Source organism: Mustela erminea, chromosome X (assembly GCF_009829155.1).
Source record: "Mustela erminea isolate mMusErm1 chromosome X, mMusErm1.Pri, whole genome shotgun sequence".
Lineage (NCBI taxonomy): Eukaryota > Metazoa > Chordata > Mammalia > Carnivora > Mustelidae > Mustela > Mustela erminea.
This window is the reverse complement of record NC_045635.1, coordinates 7,061,875-7,075,099: the sequence shown is the minus strand read 5'-3', so window position 1 is coordinate 7,075,099 and position 13,225 is coordinate 7,061,875. Positions and strand designations below refer to the sequence as shown.

General features: G+C 43.4%; 1 protein-coding gene across 6 annotated transcripts in view; it reads left to right on the top strand.

Annotated features, from left to right (window-relative positions):
• The window catches only part of MID1 (midline 1), a 338,332-nt gene that overhangs the window by 285,908 nt on the left and 39,199 nt on the right, over positions 1 to 13,225 (top strand). For all 6 annotated transcript variants that reach the window (XM_032330088.1, XM_032330089.1, XM_032330090.1 and 3 more), the window contains exon 4: positions 10,629 to 10,736. In XM_032330088.1, coding sequence (XP_032185979.1) covers positions 10,629 to 10,736 — 108 coding nt within the window. The remainder of the gene's footprint in view (positions 1 to 10,628; positions 10,737 to 13,225) is intronic.

Below are 13,225 nucleotides of genomic sequence, written 5' to 3'. Positions count from 1 at the left end.
CTGCAGCTGCCCACCATGGTGGAGACAAGGCACACTCTCCCAGCTTCATACCTTTCCCCTTCTCACCTCCCCTGCCCCTCCCGGTGTTGCCCCGCAGTGACTTGTGCTCCCAGTGCAGGGTCCTGCCTGCTTCCTGGAGAGGGAACCACAGGCCGCCTCTAAAATGGAACGAGCTGGGGCGCCTGGGTGGCTCAGTGGGTTAAGCCTCTGCTTTCGGCTCAGGTCATGATCTCAGGGTCCTGGGATCGAGCCCCGCGTCGGGCTCTCTGCTCAGCGGGGAGCCTACTCCCCACCCCCCCCCCCGCCTACTTGTGATCTCTCTGTGAAATAAATAAATAACATCTTTAAAAAAAAAAAATGGAATGAGTGACAGCACGCGCCGCTTTTCCCCCTCATGCCCCCAGCTCACACGTTCAGTTTCCCTAAACTCTCCTGTGTTTTGTGTTCTTTGGATAAATGTGAATATTAAACATGGGGAGCAAAGATATTTAAAAATCGGTCTACCAGCTTCTGCTGGCTTTCTAGAGTCCCGACAGCCAGGCAAGGGATCACTGATGTTACCTGGGGATGCGTCAGGAAGACAGATCGGCACTTAGCATTTTCCGGTTGCGCTTGGAAGCGGAGGGCTTACCGGACACAGAGGACTGTATTTCACTCACTGTAGGGCACACTGAAGAGCAGGGATTCCTTTCCTCCTCTTCCAGAACTTTGCAGGGGAGCGGATGGCATCTATCTTTGAGTACCTCAAGCCTGAATAGAAGTTCAACTTTGTATTTTTCCAGTACACCGCTATTCGGGAATCATGGCATAACAACTGAAAAGAATGCCACTTCACGAGAAATGACATGGAGGATGAGTAATGGAAGGTCGTGGCATAGAAGCTTCCTCTTTCCATCAGAAATGACTTCCCTTCCCTGAGGCGGATCACCTCTGTCCTCCCCAGCAACTCAGTTAACCATCCCCTTCTATACATTATTTTTTAGCTTCTGACCACAGTGTGACTTTTGCCAAATACATTCGTTGAAAATTACTCAATAGAAAGGAGCACTTTTCAGAAACTTTACAAAAAAGAAAGTTTTTTTTTTTTTTTGATAGATACAAGCGTCCATGACAGGTTAATAGATTTTTTTTTTTTTTTTATCATTCTGTGTGCCCAGCCCGAACGGAAGGGTGGGAAGCATTTGTTTTATGAGGTGTGTCATTAATAAGAGAAAGGAAGGGAGGAGTTTACTGTTTTTGAATGAATTATTAGCAACACCTTCCATTCTGCTGCTGCTTTTTGGAACTGCTTCGAACTGTTACCATTGAACACAAAAAGAGAAATCTGGCGTGTTAATGCCAAGAATGTGAGTTTGAAGTCAGTCGAGTGGGCGCTGAGGAAGACAGCAGGAAGAGCTGCGTTATTCTAACTGTGACAGAAGCCAGCAGGACGGCGGGGCGGGGGGCGGGGGGGAACCATACTGCAAGTATATTTTCATTTTCAAATTGAAATCCTGTGAATCCTCAGTAATTGCAATTAGTCATGCCCAGACGAGAGAAAACGGGTGTTTATCAAGCACCTACTATGCAGAGAGTCTGCAGATATTTTCATCGAAAGTATGCAGATGAGGAGACATTCTTACACAGATTTGGCATTTTTCGTACCCGCAGCTCTCTGATCACAATGTCTATGATCTTTTCCTCTGTGCTAGACGTTGGTAAACTATGACCCTTGGGCCAAATCTGACTTGTCACCTGTTTTCCTAAATAAAGTTTTATTGGAACACAACCACACCCATTTAATTCCTTCTTGTCAGAGGCGGCTCTCCTACCACAACAGCCGTGCTGAGTAGCTACAACAGAGACCATGTGGTCCACAGAGCTGAAATGGTTACCGTCTAGCCCTTTACAGCAAAGTCTCCCAACTCCTGCTTTACATCTGGGAAGATTCCTCTCTGTCCCCGCCCTCCCAATCCCACTGAATCAGGGAGGAGCCTTTGAGAATGCCTTTGGGATCTGAAAATAACCCAAAATTCTGGAGTTAGTTCTCATGTTATGGCTTCCCAAGCCATTGTTTTGGTGACAGATATAGATGGAAAAAAATTTCAGTTCATGCTATTAAGTCCTGCAGGTAATCAGCCCGGGCTGACCGGTCCTAGAACTTGTAGCTTTGACTCTGTGTGGACATTCCAGATAAAAAGACTTTCTGAACAATAGTAATAGTTATCACTCATTGAGTTATTACTGTGTGCCAGATATTTTGCAGTGGTTTCTCGTGTACAAATTCATTTAGCTCTCACCCCAAGCTACCCCAGGGTTTCCCTGGTGTGGCAGGGACTGTTCCGAGCATTGCTGGATGTTTGTTGGGTGGCATGTCTGGCCTCCACCCACTTGTGCATCTCTGACCCACATACTGCTTCTAACAATGGAGAATGTCTCCAGCATGTTGCCAGAGCCCTTTGGGAGAGCACCTGGTCTACCATGTAAGAGGAACTTGAGAGGTGGAGAGTTTCAGCAAATACCCACGAACACATGGCTAGGAGGTAAGGAGGACCCGGCCTTCAGCCCCAGGAGGACTTCCTCAGGACCTTGAGTTCTGAACTACCGCCTCCTTTAGCCCTTGTTCACTCCAAATCATTTCACCTTGTCTGACGATTTCGCTTTACTGAAAAATTAACGACAACATCAGCAGGGTCTTCGGTTGGCGTGTTGTGTGTGCTTCTCTTGGGGAGACATTCCTTGTGTGAAGCTTCAGAGTTTTAGGCGTTAGCAGTGGTGCTCTTGCTGGCCAGTTTTATTGTATCATCACAGTTGTGTTTCATTTATGAGAAGGCTTCTTTATTGCCAGCTTACCACAGTGGGCTGCCATTTTGAATGGCGTCGCACTTCCTTATCCAACATTTAAGCTTCATAATCTTAGAAACCTCAAGAAAAGAGGATTTATTGTGAGGTTCCTGGGAGCTATTTTCCGATCCCATAACAAAAATATAGCAGAATTCCATATGGAGAGTTCCTCAGCATGCAGACCTGGCCTCCTCTGGGCCAAAGCGTTTTCCCCCTTGTCACTCTGTGGCAAAGGCAGGATTCTGAGAAACGTCTGTCCATACTGTCACTACTTCCCCTTCTCACCAAAAGCACTTTATGAAAGGATTCCATTTTTTATTTTTCTGAAAAACCTATCTCTTTGGCTTTCAAAAGTTTCAGTTGAAAGTGTTCAACTTTAGGGGCACCTGGGTGGCTCAGTGGGTTAAAGCCTCTGCCTTCGGCTCAGGTCATGATCCCGGGGTCCTGGGATCAAGCCCCGCATCGGGCTCTCTGCTCAGCAGGGAGCTTGCTTCCCCCCCTCTCTCTGCCTGCCTCTCTGCCTACTTGTGATCTCTGTCTGTCAAATAAATAAATAAAATCTTTAAAAAAGTGTTCAACTGTAAATGAACATATAAAATATTGTCTTGTACTCCCATTTCTCCCCCAGAGACAGGGACCCTGGGAGCTTGGCCACTCTTCCCTCCGTCATCCACTTGAGCGAGGTCTACAAATATTTGACTTTGGTGTGAGAGAGTTTTAGGGTGAAGATTACATATAAACATATTAGATGAATTACAGTAATACAGTCTGCTCTTACTCAATTCTCTTTGGCTCAGTTTTATATACAAACTCAAGTGTTAGAGGCTCTTTCATTGTTCCTTCTGGCAGCTCTGTCTAACTTCTGCCCCAGGGTCTGGAATGTTCATCACAGCTGCCTTTGGCAATAAAACCCAAAGCACCCTCAGATCCTCGTATTTCTCTTCACACCTGGACAGCAGCGCATGGCTGGGCACCGAGCCCACCTGCATACAGGCTTTCCCTGGACCCTCTTCTTCCTGGCCAAATTATCAGCTTATCTGTGGCTCTGTTGTGTTTCCGTTGCTCCAGCCCCAGGCAGAAGGGAATGAACTCCTCCAGTGTTTTTCTTTTGGAGCGAGTTGGGTTTGTTATAGATGTTATAGCATATAACAGTATGAAATAATGGTGTTAGTAAGACATAATAATAACACTAACCCCTTGAAATCTGGGTGCAGACTCAAAATGACATATTCTTAGTAACAGAAAAAAGCGCTGTTGAGTTTAACCAATAACAACATCAACATAACATAAAATAGAAAAGGGTTTTGGGGCACCTGGGTGGCTCATTCGGTTGACAGCTGCCTTCGGCTCAGGCCGTGATCCCAGGGCCCTGGGATCGAACCTCACATCGGGCTCCCTGCTCCCTGGGGAGCCTGCTTCTCCCTCTCTCTCTGCCTGCTGCTCTGCCTACTTGTGCTCTTTCTCTGTCAAATAAATAAATAAAATCTTTAAAACAATAGAAAAGAATTTTAACCTTTCTCATGGTCACCTTAATTTGAATCACGGTACAGCTTTGCTTTTGCCATGAGAACCCATTCTAGGCAAATTTGTAAAGTAGACCTTTGTCTCTTAAAGCCCCAATCTCAGCCATAGTGATTTTAAGGATAGCAAGGTTTAGAATCTTCGACCAAGGGGGTCGCAGTTGGATGGAACAGTTTCAGGAGCGCACTGATGGTGGGCCTGTGTGGTGGGGCAGTCTCCTGGGCTGTGTAGGCCGGGGTGGGGCGGGGTGGGGGTGTAGGGAGGTGTGGGGCAACATTGTCATTCCCAGCATTTACATTCTCAACGTGAATGGTGGCCTCTGGGATGTGTGATGCCACCACCCCTCCTTCCTCCACACCCTGAAATGAAATTTCCTTTTTCCGACACATCAGCCTCATCCTCTCCAAAGCTTAGCCCGCTGTTCGCATCTGTGTGTGAATAGAAGGTGATCTGCCGAGTCAGTACATCCCTCTCACGAGGGGCACTGAAAGGTTCTGGTCTCAAAATCTCGAGATGGCTAGCCCATTTCAACAAAGCATTTCAAAATGAGAAAATGAGGATTTCTAAAATGCGTATTAGTCCAGCGTCACCCATGTGGCGTGGCCACATACTGTTTCCCCATCGATGTCACCTTCTAAGGGTTTCATAAAGTATTTCTAAAGATGTTAAGGCCACATGTGGCTGAAATCTAATGGTGTTTATACTCTGCACCGAACATCTCATTTTGCAGTCGAATACAAGTCAAATTAAAAGAGCAAGTTTTTAGAAATACTTAGAAACTGTTTACGGACTGCTAAAGAACATTTTGCAGACACGTAGTCCAATTTTTAGTGTGTATGTAATTAAATCCTTTTAATGTTTATACGTATATGACAAGAACAAAATAAGAAATTGTCCGCCTCACCCCACCCCTTCTGTGAAATGCCGTAACACTATTATACCATAAAACTTAACAGGGGGGCTTTTTACTGGACATGGCTAACCAAGTGCTCTGGAGAAAATAGCTAACCCGTTTATGTTATCATTAACAACACCAGGGAATGAGTACCTAGGAAAGCAGATAAACCTTGCACCCCGGGGCGACTCCCACGGGACCGCCTCTGACTGTTGGTGTCTGACGTGAGTGCTGAATGAGATCTCAGGGCTAGGAGGTGGAGACAGGCGGGTTGGCCTTCTACGCTCGCATCATTGTTTGACTTTCTCATTTCTCTTTCATCAATGGGCTGTAAAGGATGAGCTAGTCATAGTCGTTAAATGAGAAGAGTCGAAACTACCGTAGGAGCAGGAGAGAGTGGGGTACCCACTCTCCAAGCCAGGCTGTTCTTCTGTGTCTTACATAATTTCTCTTCTCATTCTACCTTTCCTGCTCCCCAAGCACTTGGGACCATTATGGGCACACTAGATAGTAGGTAAATCCATCGATTCTCATCATTTTGTGGTAGTTAGGGTCTAGAAAGTTACCAGGAGCACTGAATTGACAAATACCGAACCATTGGTCTTTAGGGAAAGAGCCACGCGTGCGCGTGCGCGTGCACGCGCGCGCACACACACACACACACACACACACACACTCCTCACCTAGATTATATAATCTTAAATCTCGAGAGTAAGTCATCCTGGTAGATTCTATTGTCTTTGTTTTGGGAAAGAGAAACGGAGGTTCCAGAGTGCTAAGTGACTTGCCTGAGGCTGACCCACTCACAGGTGCCAGAATTGGGACTCAAAATCCATCCACCTGGCCCCAGGGTCAAAGCTTCTTACACCACTGTCCCTGTTGTCGCCATCTTTAGATTATAGAAGAGCTGAAGCAGGAAGGCTGAGTGTGTCCTTATTCAACCTCAGCTGGGTGCTAGGAGGGTGACTCATGTGTTTCTCGTGCTCTGAGCATGTCTGAAACGAACACAAAGAGGCCGCAAGTATTGATTTGGGGTTACAGATTAATCCTTCAGTTGGAGTGAGCACATAAATCGCACATACAGAATCTACAAATAATGAAGCTAGACTGTAGAATTTGTGTGGGGGTTCCCGTTAAAAGCAGAGCTGGGAGTGCCAGCAAATACGTTTTCTATGTCTTTTGGCTGGTTCCTTTTCACCCCTGCAGAGACTTATCAGAGAATTCTTGTACAGCCTGTAAAATGGACCCTACTCTCAGCCGTGATCAGTCACATTACCCTGCTAAATTTCCTCTAGGCACTTGTCATGATCCAAAATTTTTATTTGTTTCTTGACTTGTTCAGCCTGTTCCCCTCTGCTTATATGTAAACTCTGTGATAATGGGAACTTTGTCTATCTTGGACGCCCTGCCTGCCCAGCGCTTGGAATGCTGTCTGAGACACCCTGGGAACCCAGTTGCTATTATTCGAATGAATAAATGAATAGACCGATGAATGAATCAGTAGTTGTATGTGGGTCTTTCACAGTGAAGGCTGCAAGTGTTCTATACAAGTAGCCTCGAGCTTACATGACACTGGCTGTATCGCTTGTAGTCTCAGATAAGGCATCAGGGCCTAAAAAGTAGAAAGAAGAAAAAAAATCTGCCAGAATTGAGTTTGGGTCTAACTTTAGAAGAATTACTTTAGAGCATTTTGCAAGAGGCAAAGTTAGTACTAAGGACTAGAAACAGTGATGGGGGGAATGATGTGTTTCAGAATGAGAAGAGAAGTCGCAGCTGCAGACGTAGAGAGGTCGCGGGCCGAGGTCGCGGGCCGAGCACATGGGCGAGGCCAGAAGAGAGATGAGGTCAAGGTAACTGAGCTTCTTCTCCTGAGGGACCGAGATGACATTTACACATGAGTATAATTGAGATGAGAAAAAAAGCTGGTGGTGAGAAGCCTGGAATGGGAAGAGGCCTCCTTTGAAGCTCTGTTTTGTCCTGTAATATCAAGGGCACTGAAGAATATGTGCCCTATTTCCAATGCAGTCCGGAGGTGGGGTCCAGTAGTCACCTACCACTGGCCATCATTCCCAATTAGCCCCATCCCACTCTTGTCTTTAAGGTAGGGATGAAGAAGGTGGAAGTAGAGGTCCATGAAAGCGGGTGTGGGGGCTGTTTCTTTCATGCTTAGATTGGCTTTCTACTCAAAGCACTTCCATTGGCCTTAGTGATTCTGAATCAAAAGATGTGAATCTGAAATTGAAAGCTGAAATCATAACCAGGAGCTGCCGGGTTCCAAACCAAACTTGGGAACTAGAAACACCTGAGCGCACTGCTAGCAACCAATAAACCGTGCCGTATTTGGATTAACAGCCCTTAGAAGAAGTGAAGTCCAATCAAATCATTAACTTCTTTTAAGTAACATATAAAACAGCAAAACTGTGGAAAATTTCTTTGTAGTGGAAGAATTTTAGAAATATAGGATAGCATTCAACTTATTTTATTGTACCTTTTGGAATATAAGAATGCTAGGGTTACAAAAATTTGGAAGCGTCATCAAAGTATAAGAAGAGATTCAACTTTCCTGGTTTCAAAGGAAAGTCAATTCTGTGCTTTTTGAAAGATCTAAGGAAAATACTTGGCTGAAAATGAATAGATCATGTTTCCAAATTTCTGGGAATTTATATTTTGGGGCCGTGGTGGTTGTTGTATCAGCTTTCTCAAAACATATTTGGCTCAACAAAGTAGATTTCGGTCTCCTTTTTTTTTTTTTTTTGTAAAACAAATCTATCCATCATAAATATCAAATGATCAGAATTGGGATTAAATGGAACCCCATGTGATGATGGCAACTGGACCACTTTTCCCATCATAGAGTAACCCATATCCCAATGATCTTCAGAGTGAAATGGATCCCAAATTAAATTGTAGTCTATGAGCAAAACGACTTCGCAGTATGGACACTACCGCCTCAGATCTATGACTTCACAGTGTTTCTTGTTTCCTCACATATTATTCCGCATATTTACTACAATAATCCCACGTGGCCAAGACAGCAGGTATTACTCACCTCATTTTACAAAATAGGAGAACTTAGAAATGGATGTTTTCCTTGACTTTCCCAATATCGTCCTCCCGCAAGTGCGTAGAGCTAGTACTCCACGCCACATTTCAGGGCACCCGCTCCAGAGCTACCAGTGGGGTTGGATCAGGTTTACTCAAAGCCAGAATAGCATTCAGCACAGAATATGTTAGCAACAACATCAAAACCTGAGGACTTCGTGATTCGCGCAGTTGATTTTCGACAAAAATGCTAAGACACTGGAGTTGTCTTCCAGTTGTCTCTTCCATACATGGTGCTTAGACAACGGGCTCTCCATTAGTCAAAAGATACAGTTGGACGCTACTTTGCATCATACATAAAACTTAACTCAAAGTGGCTTATAAGCCTAAAGGTAAGAGATAAAACTTCTAGAGGAACGTGGAGGTGTACATCTCCATGACCTTGGATTAGGTTGCTTAGATATGACATCAAAAGCACAAATGACAATAGAAAAGTAGGTAAATTAAAAACTTTCATTAATCTTGGGGTCATGAGTTCGAGCCCCACGTGGGGGTGTAGAGATTACTTAAACTTCGAAAAAACACCAAAGGGCATCACCAAGAAAATGAAAAGATTTGGGAGAGATGCCTTATTTCATTCAACAGCCAAAGATCCCTGCCCTTAGGGAGCTTGCATCCCATTAGATTTACCTTGATTGTATGCTTGAGTAGTTTTGCTCTTAGGGCTCATTCTGGAACATACTTTTTAAGTGTTAGGTGCTGCTTTCCAGAAATTTCACTTTCTCCATCGTAATGTGCCCTGGTTTCTATATGATTCCATCCTTTTCACAGCTCAGTTGTAGTCAGTTATTAAATTCAGTTTGAGGTCAAGGGGAAAGAGAAAAATTTTCTGGAGAGTAATGGCATTTTGAGTAAATATTTCCATGGGTAGCAAAGTTTATTTGGGAATCCTCAAAGGGAACTAGAAATGACAACAGAAAAGTAATGGTAAGAGAAATTGAGCTCAGTGATGAACTTCCTTGAGATACTAGCCTGAGTTCCATGTTCTGTACTTGTCCATCAAAATGTGTCTCGTAATTTTGTTCATTAAACATTTAGCCAGCAAGTCTGTGTGCTAATCCAACATAGGACCTGATCTTGGGGTTTGCCGCAGATGGCCACTGACCATTATCTTCTCAAAAAGAAGATGTCTTGAGTACTCTCTCTGCTGTGTCTTGCAAGGATCAGGAATAAAACTCAAGGAATCTTGCCTCTGGACACAGGACATGCTTTCTCTGAACAGCCATCAATGGATTTTTATCCTGAACTTCTGACCCTATTTCCAGTCTATCTCATTCCGAGAGAATGGAATTACTGCAGTTAAATAAAGTATCCCAAATCAAAAGGGCTTCATGACTGGGTTGTGTCTCCTCCCTGAGATATGCTAGAGTCATCAATGATGCTATTGTCATTCTCTGTAACACTGCAACTTCTGTGCTGTGTTAAAATCATAAAACTCCTGCAGGCTCTCTTCATTTCCCACAGCTGTGATTTCTGGGTCTCTGTTTGCGAATAAGCATTTCAGAATTATCATGAGGTGGAGGAAATAGCATGTGCAGAGTATTTCCCAAGCCCTGTTGCCAAGAATGAGCTAATTGTCATCCTCCCTTGCATATAATGAGTCTTAAAAACTTCAAATACAAGCCATTCTGTAATCATCTACCTTTCCTAGAGAATGGCATGTGTTCATTGTAGAACCTCAGTCTTCTGGAAGTATACCAGAAGGAAAATCTGTCCTAAGATTAATAAAATAGTCAACCATCCTTTTTCTTTTTTGATGTTTTCTTGGTGATGAAATGCAAAGTCGATGTCCGTATTTAAAAGAAAAGTTAAGTAAATGTGATATAATCTTGCTACTTTGCTTCTGGAAAATTTGGGCAATGGATGTCGATAGTAATCTATTCTCCATAAAGGAATAATATTGTTTTTATAAACTTACTTTTTTGTTTAATTGGCCAAAATTACACTTTCTCTCAAGATATAAAAGCAGGAATCACAAATATATTTCAAGCATCTATTTCCAACTAATTGGTAATAGCTACATACATGTTGGGTTAAGGAAGATTCTGAAGCCGAGTATGGCTTTGTAGAAAAGACTGCTACCATTGGATAATAATATTCTCCAGGGATGCAAGATAGGGAGTGGACATGTAAGTCCTGTATTTTCCATCTCTGTATAATTGGAAGAAGAGTTAACGTTTAAAATATCTTTTTTAGTGATTACCAGAAACATAGTAGTCTTTATTAAAGAGCATGTAACTGAAAATCGAACTCCAGATAAATGCTTACTATTCTGTCTATCCTGTAGGTCAATGCATCACGTCAAGAAGCCAAATTGATGGAGGAGTGTGATCTTCTCATTGAGATCATTCAGCAGAGACGACAGATTATTGGAACCAAGATCAAAGAAGGGAAGGTATGATTTCTAGGGTAGAAATTTCATATTCTCTACCCGGAGAAAACACCATACTCCCATGCACTTCAGTAGCTTAGGAAACATCGAATACCCTCCCTTTTCTAGATTTTCCACAGTTTCCTCTTAAGTCTTTAAGACAGAGCTCAAAGGGCCCTGGGTGGCCATTGTTTTTCTCCACCCCTTTCTTTGTATCATCATAGTCTCCTGTGCACATCTGTAAGGAGAAAGTTACATTACATTACCTCTCCTCCATTAGTGAACTCCAGGGGTAGCTTGGAGCTGTGGTCTCTTACAGCCACTGTTTTCCTCTCTCTTCTCTATGAGAAGGGGGGTTCCACAGCGGAGGAGTTCATTTCATATTTATCGCTATATCCTAGCAATTAACACAGTATTAAATAAACGTTTCAGTGAATCAGACTTTATATAGAAATTGCAGTGTTTTCTCGTGCCCGGGAGCGAATTCAGACAAGTATAATTTCATGGTGGCAAAACTACTATAGTTTCACTATATCATATATCCCTTTGTGGGTATAGTAATAGAAATTCTTTTTTAATGTTTGTATCTTTTAAATTCTTATGGTTTTTATTGAAATACTTGAGATCCATTTTATTTTACTCATTTCTCTGCCACCCTCAAGAGGTAATTTTGTAAATATTTTAAAAATAGAAACATTCATTCAAGATCCAGTAAATTCATAAAGTTCTATTATTACTGCTCATAACCATGCTTTAATGAAATATGTATAATTAAATTAACAACAATTAAGTGGTACACAGAGGTTCTAATTGCTAATATATGTGCTGTTCTCTGTTTTCTACCACTTTTTAAAGGTACTTTCAATCCTGCATAATGTTTTAGAGTCCTTTGTCTATGTAAGTTGAAAAATATTTATGCGTGTAAATTGTGATGGTGATCAGAAAAGTTAAGTCAGATAGCTCTGGAAGCTGTTACGGTGAATTAAGAAATTAATATGAATCCATTCCCTGGCCAAGAAGTGACTCATATGTGTTGAACAGCGACTTTTCCCCACGTACAAATTGTACAACTTGGAAGAGCACTGAGTGTCCACCTGGAATCCTCCCAGGACTTTTTTCCTCTTCCATTATCATGTACCAGATGTGTACATCTCTTAGGACCTGACGTCTTCCAGCTCCTCAGATGTATGATTGCCTGAAATACAGCTGCAATTCATGAATATGCATGTGGGAGGGAATTTGTTGCCTTTACATGGCACAGGGATCAGTTCTCAAGGCTAATATTAGTTTCTTACTGCTGCTATAACAAATATCGCAGACTGGGTGACTTAAACCAAAATAGATTTAGTATCTGACCTTCCTCCAGATGTCAGGAATCCAAGATCAGTCTCACTGGGGTTAAAGTCAAGGTTTCAGCCGTGTTGTCCCTTTCCGGAGGCTCTAGGGCAGAATCTATCCCTTGCCTTTTCTGGCTTTTAGAGGCCACCCGCATTCCTCAGCTCCTGGTTTCTTTATCACATCACTCTGACCTGTGCTTCCCTCCTCAGATCTCTTTCTCTGGCACAGTTCTCTCTTGTAAGGACCCTTCTGATTACTCTGGGATCCCCCGCATCATCCAGTATAATATCCCCCTCTCTGAAGGTCCTTGCCTTAATCACATCCGCAACATCTCTTTTATCCATGTAAAGCGACATAGTTTAAAAACTCCTGGGATTAGGATGGGAGCATCTTTGGGGGACCCTTAATCAGCCTGGCCGGCATGCCTTTCCCTTGCTTAACTTCGCAACATCGGGGTTTCTCTCATGAGCGCGATTGAAGTAGCAAAGGGATGTCCACAGTTCCGGCCCTGGTGATACATGGGGTTGGTGCTTTGGTGCACCCACTCCACCCCGAACACATGTCAGAGAACATAGGGAAATAGGAAAGCAAAGAGATCCAGCTGGACCCAAAACAAGATAAAGGTCTCCATGGGCCAGAGATGGGACAAACCTGTAAAGCTGCAGTTGTGGCTAAAACATGGGAGTGGGACTTGGTCTGGAAGAGACCAGAACAGCAACACCTTCAACTCCAGTGGATAAAGAGTTCTTGAAGCCTTGGGATAAAGTGGCTGGAAGTGCTCCAGATGGTATAGGAGACTAAAATTAGGCTCGTTGGTTAATGCCATGGGCCGTAGAGGGCTTCTTAGTTCATTAAAAGGCACTGAAAAAGATTATTGCCAACCTCTACGTTGGGTCATAGTTTTTAGGGATTTCAGTCCTGGGAGTCTGGAACAAGTCATCAGGCTGGAGCCTGGCTCTGCACTATTTCTGATACCTGCTCAAAAGAGAAGCCTCAGAAATGCAGAGGATCCCTGAATGAGGACCCCCAAAGGAAAGGGGGGTGCGGAAGACTGATGGCAACATGGGGTAGGTAGAGGGGATAGGAGGGCGCTAAGCAAAGAGGGTGAGGGAGGAAAAAGATTATGAATGACTTCTTCCCTTTAAATCTGAAACCCAAACCACAGTGCTGAAGCA